This window comes from Pseudonaja textilis, chromosome 6 (assembly GCF_049901715.1).
Source record: "Pseudonaja textilis isolate UNSWEBS1 chromosome 6, rPseTex1.2, whole genome shotgun sequence".
Taxonomy (NCBI): Eukaryota; Metazoa; Chordata; class Lepidosauria; order Squamata; family Elapidae; genus Pseudonaja; species Pseudonaja textilis.
In genome coordinates, this window is record NC_141995.1 from 31,727,844 (window position 1) to 31,743,084 (window position 15,241).

General features: G+C 35.5%; 1 protein-coding gene across 1 annotated transcript in view; it reads right to left on the reverse strand.

Annotated features, from left to right (window-relative positions):
- Positions 1-2,471: 2,471 nt before the first annotated feature.
- FAT4 (FAT atypical cadherin 4) overlaps positions 2,472-15,241 on the reverse strand; it is a 104,335-nt gene continuing 91,565 nt past the window's right edge. The window contains exons 16-17 of the mRNA XM_026698017.2: positions 14,715-14,976; positions 2,472-7,185 (exon numbers count right to left, since the gene is read on the reverse strand). Coding sequence (XP_026553802.2) covers positions 5,315-7,185; positions 14,715-14,976 — 2,133 coding nt within the window. The 3' untranslated portion in view covers positions 2,472-5,314. The remainder of the gene's footprint in view (positions 7,186-14,714; positions 14,977-15,241) is intronic.

Genomic DNA, 15,241 nt, shown 5'->3' on the forward strand with positions numbered 1-15,241 from the left:
TCTCTTTGGTGATAAAATGCGTCTTCATGGATAAGCTCATTCACTTTGTATGGGATACGTAATTAAATAAACTGTCTTTTAGCTATTTGACATTGTTTGGCATGATTCTAGTTTTCTCTTAGAAATCTTGGTGTCCAGAGGAAGAAGCCATAAAAAAGAAAGCATGGATGGGAAGTGAACTATTGCTACCTGAACATATAAACAACCAAAAACTAAGTTTTCTGTTGAAACCCACATCTGCCCTGATTTTCTTAACTGACTTTCTTACGTTTTCTCATAGAACTATGTACCAGGGAGACCTCTTGAAAAAGACATATTAGAAATCGTAAAGTTAGGTTCCTTTCAATAAAACTCAACTATACTGATTTAATGAATTCATACTGTTGTTTTCCAGGTGATAATATGAAAGTTGTTTGGCACTTTCTATGATGTAATCCTAGATGTGTTTAGGGATTTTTTTTGTCCCTTTTCTTCACACAGTTTACAGCCTAATAGTCTCAATTTGCCTCCCGTCCAACTACTAACCTGCTTCACCCAGCTTAGCTTTCAAGCTCAAGCAATGCTGGCCATCTGCTGCCATCTGCTGCCTGTATAATGCAAAATTGAGGGGGAAAATGGCAATTTCTTAAAAAAAAAAAACCTTGGACAATATTTTGGAATCTATTCTGGTACTTATGTTGGAGTTATGCTAGATGAGAATAGATACATTGTAATATGTCTATATATTTTTTCATTGTGGAACTTACTCGCTCCTTTATTCTTAAATGATCATTATATAATTTGGATGCAAAACCAATTTGTCAAGGCCATTCAATATAGGTGAATTTTTCTCATATTTGTTTAAAGCCATGATGAAAACAAAATGTAGGCTGCAAATTAGAAATGAGTCTGTCAGGTTCTCCTCATCTGTTAAATTATTTTTTAACTTAAGTTCATTCTTCTTTGACTGTCTTCTAATGTTTGTTCTTTAGAGTCATGTTTAGTTGTAATGTTTAGCCTTGTTTGCATAAATTGTAAAATACCATTAATGCATTTGATCTATTATGAACCTACTTTCATGATATTTAATATTTACTATAATTAACTATATAATAAATGATACTTTAGGAAGCTGTACTTTTAAAGCTTTTTAGACTGATCTTTATTGTTTTGTATTGTATCTTTATAGCCTGAAAAAGAAAAATTATGAACATAAGCAAAGCTTATGCAAGAAGAGGGAATTGTCTAATACTTCATATTGAACATATGTAGTATTGGAATTGAACTTATAAAACTCTATTAGTTTGAGTTAGGAAGACTAAATAAATCATGTATTTCTAGGGTAAAATGTTCCTCATTGGGAAGCAAATTTGAGACTAGAGAGCACTGAATGCAACAGATGAAAACTTTCACAACAGATGGAATTAGCAGTCACATATATGTCTACCCTTCATCTTTGAAGTTAGTGCTATTATATACAGATCTAGAAATCTTTCTAAAAGAAATTCTCTCTAAAAATACATTCTTCAAGTACTGTTAGGATTTCCACTCTTCATTGGGCAGTTCAATGCAAAAATATGTTTGGTTCACATATGAAGTCAAGATAAAAATACATACATGTATTGTGAATGTAAAAACAGAAACACATTTCATATAGTCATTACTAACATGAATATTTTTCCTGTAACAAAGTACAGTAAATTGATATAAATTGATGATTTTCTCCAGAACACTGTAAATCTTATGATACCTAGGATTAATTTCAAAAACATTTGTTCATTGTACAATCAGTATTATGACGACAATACTTGATCCAAACAGCAACTTTTTAAAACAGATATTTAATACCTCAAGGCAGGAGACCTCATTCCATCCTTAATAAATGGCTGTCTATTCTATTCTTGAAAACCTCCACTGACAAGTCCCAGGCAAATAGATCAGTTAATCTATCCACCATTTCATAGAAACTTAGAAATACAGTAACTGCACACTGTTTTGTCTCACCAGCTTTCAATGACATAGTAATGTTCAACAACATCCTGATAAGATATTTTTCTTTATAAATTATTACCAGAATATATAATATCCTGCTGTTTAATTTATCCACTACTATATACTGTCAGATATAGGAAGTTGACAATCACTAAATGCCTGAACTTTTCAAAAACCAGGTGCAGATTCATTGGCTAGCCAAATATTTGTTACAGCTAGTGGTATAAACTCTATGCAGGCACAGTCTTTCACCAGAAATGTACTAAAGGTTTGTTCTAAATAAATACTAAATTTTAGATCCAGTAAGGTTGAGTAGGAATCGATAAATAAAAATGATATGTACCATCAACAGGAGTTCTACCAAGTACCTTGCATCTGGTCAACCATGATAACAGGATTTATATTAGATGACACATCACAATTTGGGTTTAGACTCATTGTCTGATGCCACATTATTTGTCAGGCAGTTGAACAGGACTGGTGATGAATGTATACTACAATATACCATATACAGTAATGTGAAAAAGAAAGTACACTCTTTTTGAGTTCTAGGGTTTTATGTGTCAGGACATAGAAAAAAAATCATCTGATCCTTAGCAGATCCTTTTTGTAAAATAAATGGTGACATGGTTTAATATGTCATATGTTGTTGTTCATCTGAGATTTTATTTACCTACTTTTAATGATTTACCTGCTAATGATTCTTATAAAGCCATACGTAAAACCATAGAACTCAAAGAGGGTGTACTTTCTTTTTCACATGACTGTATATCAGATGACACAGCTAAGAAATATGATAGAAATTTGCTATTGGTTTATCTGATGCATTAATATTATTGAAAGATTATTTCAACTACTAGATAGATGTTCAAATAATTTAGACTGAATCCAAAGAAAGGTTGCTTTTCTACTTTCCACTGGAAATTTTCACTTAAAGGATATGGTTTTGTCCAGCTCAAAGTTTATATATTTCTTGTACCTTCAGGTGACTCATCACAGTTCATGATATTGGTCCAGAATGTGGTATATATAAAGTTGCTTTCTATTCACCAATATTCTTTGCATGTAAATGTTGCACTAATGAGTGGATAATAGCCGACTGTCTGGAATTCTTCTCTGGGCTTTCTAAATTTTATTTTTGGGTGCCTTGGAGTCAATCTTGTTCCCTGGTGACTGCTGGACTAGTCCCTCCAGTTTTATTGGCATGATTTCCCAAAGGTTTTCCATTGTCTTCTTTGTAGGACTGACAGTGATTGGCTGAAGCTCATGTTATTAGAACTAGAAGTCTCTGGGTGTTTAGCCAAAATGACAATTTAGTGCTCTTTAAATATGCTAGAGGTCCCATATTTGCATTGTAAAATTGCATTAGCACTTGTTTCCATTACTGCACACAATATATTTTAAATAAATATTTTAATTCTATTATTGGCATTGTACACTTAGAAAGCATATGGTCTGTTACAACTTTATCAAAATGTGAAAAAATGAATGTTACAGAAGTAACAAATGTAAAAAAGAGTATTTTTCTTACTTTTCCTGAAAGCAAGAAAACTATTCTGTATAGGAAAATGCTGATACCAAAAACAGAATTTAGATTAAGAAACAGGCAGAAAGAAAGAAACGAAGAAAAATATTAACAAGAAACAACCCACTCCACAAAAAACTCACATTTTTTACACAGTATAATAGAAGCTTCATGGAAACATAAGGGCATTGTATACATCCCCCAAATTTAAAACAGAGATGTTTAAAAATATTATCTTTTATAAGTGACATTTAGGATTCCCCTTATTACATGATCAATTCTTAGAATAAACTTGTTAAGATAAACTTCATACTCAGTTATGAATACCTGAGCAAAATACATATATGTATCATAGAAATAAAGAATGTTGCATGCAAATATTCATAACTTTCTGCTTTTGTCTTTAAAATACATAAAATAGCATCAGATAGAGACTGTGCTATCATATTTTCACAAAGCATTTTAAAGATAAAAGTTATTTCTGCTGTTCACAGCTGATTCCACATGTATATCTTCCAAACTAGAGTATCTGTATTGCATTACTAATAGGGCAATCATACACAGCTACTCAAAAATCTCATTAAGTTCAGATAATTTAACCCCACCCCACCCCCACCCCCAGGATAGGAAGTGAAATTACAACCCAGATTTCAAATTTATACATGCTGAATTTGATGGAACTTGATCTTGAGTAGACACTTCTATGGCTGCACTATGAGTACATTTTTAAAACTGGTCTCCTGTTCCAAGAGTGCAACAACTTATACTTTTAATAAATATGTTTATTTCAAATTCTTCTATCATATAATACTCTGCAGTGTAACAAAAAGATCACTCAAAGATCCTGCAGGAAGCAGTGCTTAGAATAATAACCATAATAATACTTAGTATAGTGCTATATGCCTTTTTAATACTTATGCCTCCTGTGAGTTAGAGTCATCATTTTTATTACTTATAGTATCTTCTCATTTGTCCAGATGACAGAATTGAAATATCAATAGGGTGGTTTGTCAAGCCAAAGTTGGTATTAATTTGGAACCAAAAGAGCTCAGTTTTCTATTCTCACTTTGCATTCAACCACATTATCTGTTCGATAAACTCTGTTGTTTGTTCAATTTTATAATGTACTATATATCAGTTTCCATACAAGCTAAAAATACTGCAATTTGGGGAAACAAGGAAAAAAAATCATTCAGAAGTTCTCACACATCCTTGTCAAAAATAATGAAATCCTAAAGTGCTCATGAGCTTGAACTGGTTAACAGGACCCCTTGAACATAGATCAATAATAAGCTTAAGCTTATCATTCTTTGAAATATTCATATTTGAGCAACCGAGGGATAGGAAATATAGTTTCAGGAAGAATACAATAATTTCATTCCATCATTCATCATCTGCAAAATTGCTTCTCTCAACAAATCAACATAGTTGATATTTTTACATTTCAAAACAACATATTCAACTTGTGTACAAACACGCCCCTCACAACAAAACATTTTGCAATCATCTTTAGAGCTAATCATTCTTAACTTAAAAATCACAAACCAAACAAGAAATAAAGAATAAAGATCCAGATGCCAAATATAAGATATCTTGCTTGAAAATATAATGCATGCAATAGAAACAAATTTAACCAACTGTAATTAAATAAAACAACAACAACAAGTATTTGTCCTTCTCAGCAGCATAGTTGTGATTATTTTAAATGTGTCTAACCACTGGCCCTGGCTAAAACAAAGTGTGTCCTTTTTTATCTACACTGACACAATGTCTTGAGTATTTTATGTACTTGTATTTTGATAATGTCAGTACGAAGTTCTATACATACTGTTCAGCTTCTCCATCTTTTGGTTGCGTTGTACCATTTCTGCACTCCTCACTTACATTTGTTCCTGTCTTTTCTGGAAGAGATGCTAAATCTTTAAAAACATCTACATAATGCCCAAATCCAGGGCCCCAGTTCAAAAGGTTGTCCCAGTTGAAGTTCCCTCCTTGTGGTCCAAGTTTTAAAGGGGAAGTATCATTAATGCTGGATGCAGGTGCAGGTGCTTGTGCACCCACAGGACCACCACCTTCTCCTCTGCGGCCTGGATATCTCCTAGGCTTAAGTCTAGCACCATAATTGTCTTCATCATCAGCATCTGATTCATTAACTTGAGAAAGTTTGGGCATTCTTGAAGTATACACCATGGGTTTTTCTCGATCATACTCCATCTCAGAACATGTAAAAGAGTCATGGGAATCACTGTCAGATGATGATTCTGGAGCTGGAATACCATCAGCTGGATTTCTTGTTCTTGACAGAGGCCTTCTGCAGTCTTCCTCAGAAGAAGATCTTCCATGATCAGCACTGCAGATGCTCGGATTTCTAGGGCGTGGAGTGTTAAGTCTTTCTACCTCTTCAATGGAAAGCCCTACAGGAGGACCACTTTCGAGAGAAATTTGTCCTATTGGTTGCTTTAAGCGACTTCCAGGCCTCGAACTATGACCGGTCATCATTTGGGGACTTTTGCTTCTTCTCCCTAGTCTACTGGGATAATTAAAGATAGCAGTTTGGCAGACATCATTGTGCATTTCTAAAGGGCTCCCTTCTCTTATAGAAAGATGCATTTCCCTTGCTGGACTATTTCTGTAGAAAGTGGATGCTTTGGAGAATGGAGCAGGACTATGACGAGAAAGATGGTTTGGTGTAGGGCAAGCAGAATGATTTAGTGAAGTTGTCCTTAGACCTTGACTATATGAAGGCTGGTAGGTTAAGCTACTTGCTCCCAAGGGCATAGGTGACTGTCTGGCAAATCCTAATGGACTATGCCTCTGAATGGAAAATTTAGGAGTATGACTTCGGAACTGCTTATAATGCTGAATGATGTCTGCATCTGAAGGAGCTATACTGCTTGCATTATCAATGTCATAGTGTTCTATCTCTGCTTCTGGGGAAGCTAGAGGAGCACTGGGTATAGTCTCTGTGTTGTGTGATATATCTGTTTCATCAAATATGAGATAAGGATTTTCTCTTTCAATTATGTCAGGTTTTGGGTTTCCTTCAGGTTGCTTCCGGATGGTCATATCATCACCATAGGGTGGGATATTATCAGGATCATCAAACGCATCGTTCTCACTGCCCTTCTTTTTCTTTTCCTTTGTTTTCTTCTCCTCTTTTGGAACTTTTGCCTTCTTTCCTTTGCACTGATTGCACAGGATCAAGCTAAGCACAAGCAATGCCAACAAAGTAGCACAGCTGCACACTATGGCTGGAACAGCCCACAGTGGTAAAGAAAGTTCAGCTGGATAGAGCTGAGGGATACATACATAGGCACCATTTATTCCTGCCTTGCATACATGTCCCTGGGCACATATGACACCAAGGCACACAACTAGTATTTCACATGTTGCTCCAGTGTGTGATTCTGGACAACTGCAAATAAATCCAGCTCTTTCATCAGGTTCACAAGTACCTCCATTCTGACAGGGGTTAGATGCACAAGCTCCAGGATGAACACATTCATACGTATACCACTGGTTAATGCACATTAGTTCTCCTCTACAAGGATTGCTGGCACAAATGTTGGGACCACGACAGCCAATCTTCACAGAGGAATCTGATTTAGATATGGTAGCAAGGCTATGTTGTCCTGTGAAGGGAAGGCTTTCTTCACCATATTTCAAGAAGGCAACGCATCCATCAAAATCTAAGAAAATAGAAAAAAATAGATTTGAAAGTTGCAGTTTAACCAATTTAAAAATTGTAATTGGCAATCTAATGGATAAAAATAACCTTATAATGCAATAATCATCAAATGGGATTGATATGTCACATCCTAAAAAAAAATAAACCTACTATGTGTCAAATAAACTTTATTTCCTACCTTTATTATTTTCTCACATAACTCAAGGTGGCAAATATCCAAGATATAATTGTTTTCCTGTTCTTTCTACAACAAAAACTCTATGAGGTGGCTTAGGCTGAGAGAGAGATTGGCCTGAAGATACCCTGCTGGATTTTGTGGCTTTTGTGGCTAAAGTAGGACTTGAAGTCTACCATTTTTTGCCTGGTGCCATAACCACTAAACCAAACTGGCTCTTTATTTATGTCAATTAGGTAGGGATCAGAACAACTTTAATCACTACCAAATTTGAACATTTAGCACTTACAGAAAGTCAGTAACATAGCATAATCAAGGCTTATGTCAAGGCACCAGGCTAGAAACTAGACAGTGAGTTCTAGTCCTTCCTTAACCATGAAAACCAGCTAAGTGGCATTGGGCCAATCTGTCTCTCTCAGCCCAACCCCAAAACAGGAGGCAGAAATAAGATTAGGTATGTTTGCCACTTTGAGTTATTTATACAAAACATAAAAACAGGATATAATAAATAAATAAATAATAAACAAATAAATAAATAAATAAGTAGTGTAGATCCCTCAGCATCTTGTACCATCCAAAAAACATTTACACTCTCTCAAAAATTATTTTTAATCTATATACAATTAAAAGTCTGATTCCTGTTACCATTAATGGCCAAAACAATGCACCATAGGGTAAACAGTTTGAAGCAAAGTATCTCAAATGGGTTGTGTTACAGAATGCATCAAAAATCCGAAACCCATAACTCCTATAGAATTGATATTTGGCAAATTTTATAAAACATTTTATGGCCTAAACATTTGTCAGAAATTAGTTTATGACATAATATAAAATGTCATAAAACCCTTCCTGTACTGATCTCCTTGACTTACAACAGTTCATTTAGTGACCATTCAAATTTACAATGGCACTGAAAAAGATGAGTCATGACCATTTTTCACACCTATGACCTTTGCAGCATCCCCATGTTCACCCATTCTACATTCAGATGCTTGGTAATTGACTCACATTTATGACAATTGCAGTGTCCCAGGGTTACGTGATCATCTTTTGAGACCTTCTGACAGGCAAAGTCAATGGAGAAACCACATTCAATTAACAACTATCTTATTAAATTAACAACTGCAGTGATTCGCTTAACAAATGTGGCAAGAGTAAGTCGAGGACTACCTGCACTATATAGTTCAACATTGGTTATTTTCAAGGCAGATGCATCTCTGAAGAGAGTTACATTAGAAGCTCTTATGAAGGCATTGAGAAACCCGGTAAAGAAATATCTCTGGAATTATGACCCAACAGGCCATAGGTCTGGTTTACATTTACAAACAGAATAAAATGGGGAAAAAACTCATTAAACTGTGGATGCTCTTTTTTTTCTATTTGTTTGTATCATGCCTTTATTATTTTGCAAATAACTCCAGGTGATGAATATATCCCACATACTTCCCTCCTACTGTGTTCCTCACAACAACTCTGTAAGGCGAATTGGACTGAGAAAGGCCCCAAATCACCCAGCTGGTTTCATAGCTGGGATCCGATTTTTTCTTTTACATTTAGGGATTAGAATGCATTTGGATGATTATTATTGTATCCCCATCCTGTTGGTGTCATACACACCTTTTAAGGTGATTCCTGATTGAAAGAATTAGTTGGTGATATCACCATTGCCCCATGGATGTGCATGGTGGCTCCTTTCATGTTTCTATTAAGGAGCTTGACTGGATGATGAGACTTCACCCTGCCATATAGAAGCACTTGCATCTCAAATGTAGGCTTGCTAACCTCCAACCCAGTATCCTAACCACGTGAGCCACCATGCTCCACCATTGTATTAAAGCAACTATATCAGGTTTGAAAGAAAAATACCACCTTCCTGATTCTTCAAATCACATGCATTATTTTTCTAAGATTTTTTTTTTTTGGTTTTAACTTAGCTACAATAAAAATGAAAAAAGTAATCCAAGCATATACTTCCTATTTATTAATTCTCTCGTTTGTAGCTTGAAATGAGACAAGCAATTTTGTTCACAAGCTCATTTTTGGGACAATTATTTGGCAATGTTTAATGGACAAAAACCAGTTTGAGACAAATAATTAATAATTATTATTTAGTAAGTACCAGTCATATTGATCCTTAGTTTTTGATAATGTTTTTAAACCATTTGTCTTGAATGAACACTGGATAGCCTATGCATCCAATTGTACATAGAAGCAATAAAAGAATGAAAATTCATTTAAAGCTCTTGTAATGCAGTATGTCACATTGGTGTACTGTAAATGATTAAAGACAGTGGGGTAACTTAGGCACAGAAGATAGTTGCACGACTTTGCATCAGTCATTTTCTGCCAACTTTAGGAAAATGGTAATGGCAAATTGTTTGCAAAAGTGGTGCCAGGAAAACTTCAGGGACTTGTCCAGACATTTACCAGGGTCAAGACTGACTTGAAGGAACAACAATAATAACTTACATACATTGTGTGTGAATACAATGTCACTGAATAATTAAACTCTTTTTAGGACTGAAAAGTAAACATTATTTTGTAGGTGTCCTTTCTGATGAATGGACACTTTGTGAAAAAGTTGAATCTGAAGAAAATGTTTCTGAGAACAGAAAAGAAAAAAAACCTGTTCTCTTCCAAAAAGACAGTAAATTTGTAATAAAGTACATTATTTGGAATTTGAAAAATTCTGGTCAGAATTCTGCTGAGCAGTACATAACATGAGGGGGGGAAAGCCCATAATTCAGTTCTTCAGTTCAGCTGTTGATTTCCCTTCAATTAGCTGTATCCCAATTTAAATGAACCAGGAGCCCTGGTAGTATAGTGGTTAGTGCAGGCTAATTCTGCTGACTGCCAGGAGTTCAATCCTCACCCGCTCAAGGTTGACTCAGCCTTCCATCTTTCCGAGGTTAGTCAAATGTAGATCCAGATTGTTGGGGGCAATATGCTGACTCTGTAAACTGGTTAGGGAGGGCTGCAGCAGGATATAAGTCTAGTGCTATTGCTAAATCCTCTAGCATCTTACTTCCATCAGCTTTAATTTCTGTGCAAACAGAGCAATGGATGAATATCCTTACAGAGTTGCTTATTTTAATCAAGGGCAGTAGAAAAGGACAGAAAATTTGAAATTATAAAACTTATTTTTCTTAAATATGGGCATATTAAACCAAGAAAAGTAATGTGAGTAATTGTGTTTTATTGATGTAGTTGATGAATGTCTGTGTGGGTGAGAACTTAAGAAGCATGCAGAATCATAATCCTACAGGATTCCAGCATCATCTAAACATAAGTAGCTGTGTTGTGTAGACAAACATATATTTCATGTCTTGGAATCTGTTGTAGTTCATCTAAGATAGTGGTAGCCCATTCATCCTGGTTCTACTGTATAATGATACAGGAATGGTTTTCTGCCCATCCCACAAGTTGTAAATTATGTGAGGTCAAGGATCATGGGAAAATAAACACTATTTGCAGTGAAAGTGTGAACCAATGAAGATAGTAAAGTTACACAATTCTTTTAGATTTGTTATTCTAAATTGACTTTCTGTGCTTACCCTTTCCTGTAATGATAATTATGGGCCTTCAAGTCATTTTTGTGGCCATCATTTGGGACCACAAAATTAGATTTTCTCAGGATGATGTGTTCCAAGCCTGGCCCTTCATATCTTCCAGCAATGCACCCATCATTGCTATAACTGGATTCATCCATTTTACTGCTAACTATCCTTTTTTTTTCTTCCTTTTGTCCTTTCCCAATGTTATAGCCATTTTTACAAAGCTAAGTCTTTCAAAGTATGATCATGTGAGTCTGGTCTTTATTCTTGTAGTGAGAATTGTAGATTCACTTTTATATACAGTGTCTGAGGGAAACCCCAGCCTGCATCAACTGATCTTTGCAGATATAATCACAGCATCTGAATTGCTTTTCCAAGCCCCCTTTTTGCTTCTCTTCCCAGTGCTAGTCTGTGGTGTATTTCTTGATACTTGATTTTTTACATGATAGAAGAGAACACATTCCTAGTGGCTTCAGTTAAGACTGATATTTCTCTTTGGTTTAGTAAGAAACCCTCCCTATTCACCAGGATACTGTACAAGATTGAAATCCCATTGGTCATAATGGAAAACAGCTACTCATTTAACATCTACTCAGTATAAATCTGGCAATGCCTGACAAAAGGAATGATTCAAGTTTCCTTCTTGTGGCTTGCCATTAGTGATCATTTTACCAAATCACCTGGTTTTGACCTGCCTCATTCTGATCAGCCATGAATATGTCTAATGGTTTGTACTGGAATTGTATTAAAGATATACCCATTAGATCAGAGTTCCCCAAACTTTTTGGCTTGGCAGAGAGCAGGAGGTGGTGGTTCTGTACGAATTTTTGACAAGCATGTGTGTGTGCAGCTTCAACTACACAAGCAGCTCGTGCAAATGATGCATGTGCACACACACTGCCCCACTGTTTGTGCTAGTGGGATGCATGTGTACACACATCACCTGCCACATCCACAGCTCTGTTCTAAATGGCTCAAGGCTGGAAGTAGTCTGTGACCTGGGGCTTTGTGACCAGGTGTACATATTATGTTAGGACTTAAATAATAAAGCTATGCTGTTGCTGTTGCCTTTTGTGATTGGCGAGCCTACAGGGCTAAATATAATTAATTAGCTCACAACTAGCCAACCCAAATGGAGTAGTCTTTATCTCAAACACTAATACAGGTTAAGCAAAGGAAGCTGAACTGAACTGGGAATATACTTTGGCAGAAAGGTGTCCTACTCTGGTCCCAATAATCAAATCATACTAGGAAACAGTCAATATAAATCGTAAGGATACAAGTGACAAAGTTACAAGTGGGAGGGGATGGGTGATAAGGAGTGATGAGAAGATTAACAGTAATAGTAGTGCACACTTTGTAAATAGTTGAACAGTGTTGAGGGAATTATTTGTTTAGCAGAGTGATGGCTTTCGGGAAAAAAACTGTTCTTGTATAGAAGTGTCCACAATGACAGCTACATACAATTGATTATTAAATTTCCCAACAAACTATGTAATATATGCACATATATGACATGAAGATTAAACAATATTGTATTATATGTTTTTTAAATCTTTCTGAACATAGATGATACATGTCATCGACTGAATCAATGTCTGCCATGTATTATTAAGTCTGCATAAAACTAGTAAAGAATACTGTTTATTTTATTGAAGGCATTCAATTGAAGATTGAATTGTGATTGAAATGAAGAATAATATTTCTAAGTTTCAGAAGTATTTCAAAGAACTTTAGGGATTTGCAATGTGGTCTAAAGAGATGGATACTAAGTAATATTTACTGTGCAGTAGGAAAATTCTCTAGAACATTTTTCTTCGTTTTTCTTCTGTATATATCTTGAATTGTAACTTTTGCTTAATTTGTTCTGCTGATATTTATGAACATACAAGTTCATGCAGTTATACCTTTCTATAAATCTTTGGCATGAGATATGAAGTGCAATTCAATATTAAGGCAACATGGTATAAAAATGGAATCCACAAGGCAGGTTTCTGTAGCTTTTAAACATGGAGTACCCATTACACTGAAAATAATATCCCACAGCCTTATTGCCTGTTAAAGTAGTAATTATAATTTGATTAATCAATACATGTGTATAGAATAAAAGGGTTGGAAGGGACCATGGAGGACTTCTTGTCCAGCTCCCTGCAGGAAACCCTACACCAGGAGGCGCTAACCTTTTGGACCTAAGGGACCACCAAACTCATAATTTTAGATCCTGGGGACCACTAACCGGTTTTGTGGGCTAATTTGTGGGTGTGGCTTGGTGGTCATGTGACTGATTGGGCATGGCTTGTATGTAAATATTATAGATATTTATATAAATATTGAATTTTTATTAAAAAAGAGCAACTTTTACTCAAAATCAGGCAAAGCAGGCAGATTGAGTTGCTCACAGAATCACAGATTCATTCAGAGATCTATCTATCTGCCATTGGCTAGCTCAGTCTGTCACATAAAATTTGCTTGCAAGCCAATTCACAAAATTAACTCACAACACACCATGCATGTAAATATTGAATTTTTTATAAAAAAGAGCAACTTTTACCCAAAATCAGGCAAAGCAGGAAGACAGATTGAGTTGCTCACAGAATCATTCAGTGATCTATCGATCTGCCATCGGCTAGCTCAGTCTCTCAAATCTGTTTGCTGTGAGTCTGCATTGAATTTGCTTGCAAACAAACCTTCAGTCCTAAGGGAGGTTGGCTGTGCTGAGCGGAACATCTAAAGACTAGCTAGAAAGCAAGAAATCCAACTATTTCCTGCTTCCTAGCTAATCTAAATCTCCTGGCACAACAGAACAGATGATGGTTGGAAAAAGGAAAAATAGCAATTTACCAGGCAAGTTTACCGGGTAAGAAGTGAGTGGGCAGGAGGGTTCCTGCAGGCCATGTGGGTGTTTCAGCCTTGTGTTTCTGTGAAGCCTGGATTAATTGCTTTGTGGGGGTGCTCTAGGGGTGAGATTTTTCTGCAGCCCACCAAAATTTTCTCACGGCCCACCAGTGGGCTGTGGCCCACGGGTTGGCGATCACTACCCTGCACCATTTCAGACAAATGGTTGTCCAATCTGTTATCTTTAAAATATCCAGTGTTAGAGGGAAAGTTGTTTTTATTCACATCACACCTTATAAGAATTGAGGTTCTTGTTTATTTAATTATTCATATTGTACCCAGTGAAAAAGAAGAATAAAATTACAACGAATTCCTCATATGGTAAAAATTCTTAAAATAGACAATTTTAATATAAATAAATCTAAAACATCATCTATACAGTTTTGTTAGCCTTAGTATCTGAATAATTCTTCTATATATTTAAAAATAAACAAGGAAAAATATAATAATAAATAAGCTGTTTTAGCATAGTAAAAAAGATTAAACAACTATACTAATATATGCTAATTAAAAATTACAATGTATACTTCTGGTTAAATGAGTTATGAGAAGATGGTTGCTGAAAAGACTGTGCATTATTGACTATTCTACATCATTATAAAACTAAAAAAAGTAATGGATAAATTCTGCCCATTTTTTTGATCTATAAGAAGTTTAAATTATTTCTGTTACATCGTTATGATGAAATTCAGAAACAGTGCATTTCAGGATTTCAATTTCCACAGAGATTCTGCAAAGACTAGGAGTCTTATATAATGCATAAATGGACTATGAAACTTTGGAAGTGTGTTCAGTCTCTCTGCTATTTTAAATTAAGATAGCCTTGTATTTACTGGTTCTGTGTTTGTATTATTACTATATTCCTTATCTGTGATTGACCATTCATGTTATTATTTTTCATCTTACCTGGTTCACTGCTTCTAGACAGCTGGTTAATTGGGATACCACCAAGAGAAATTGTCAAGACATTTAGTCCTCCAAAATCTTGTGTGACATGTAGAATGTCTCTACTATACATCTTGTCAACAGTGATTATTGTGGATGTACCATTCTTTTCAATTAACAGAAGATGCCAGTGACCATCAGAAACATAAGCTTCAGGAATACTTCTTTCCACCTTTCCACCTACTCCAGCATCAGAAATATACTGCACTTTGCCATTTTTTATCTGCAGTTTAAAAAATAGAGAAATGTTTAAGAAGTAGAAGTTTATGATGTTGATTTAAACACCTACAGACCAGAGATATCAAACTCACATTGTCACGGTGGTGTCACGTGACATATTGGGACTTTCCCCCCCTTTGCTAAACCAGGTGTGGGCGTGGCCAGCGTGTGATGCATCCGGCCCACAGGCCAAGAATTTGACAGCCCTGCTATAGACTGTATGTGCAATGGTTTAAGTGCTACAGCAATTTTCAGTGTGATCACATAAG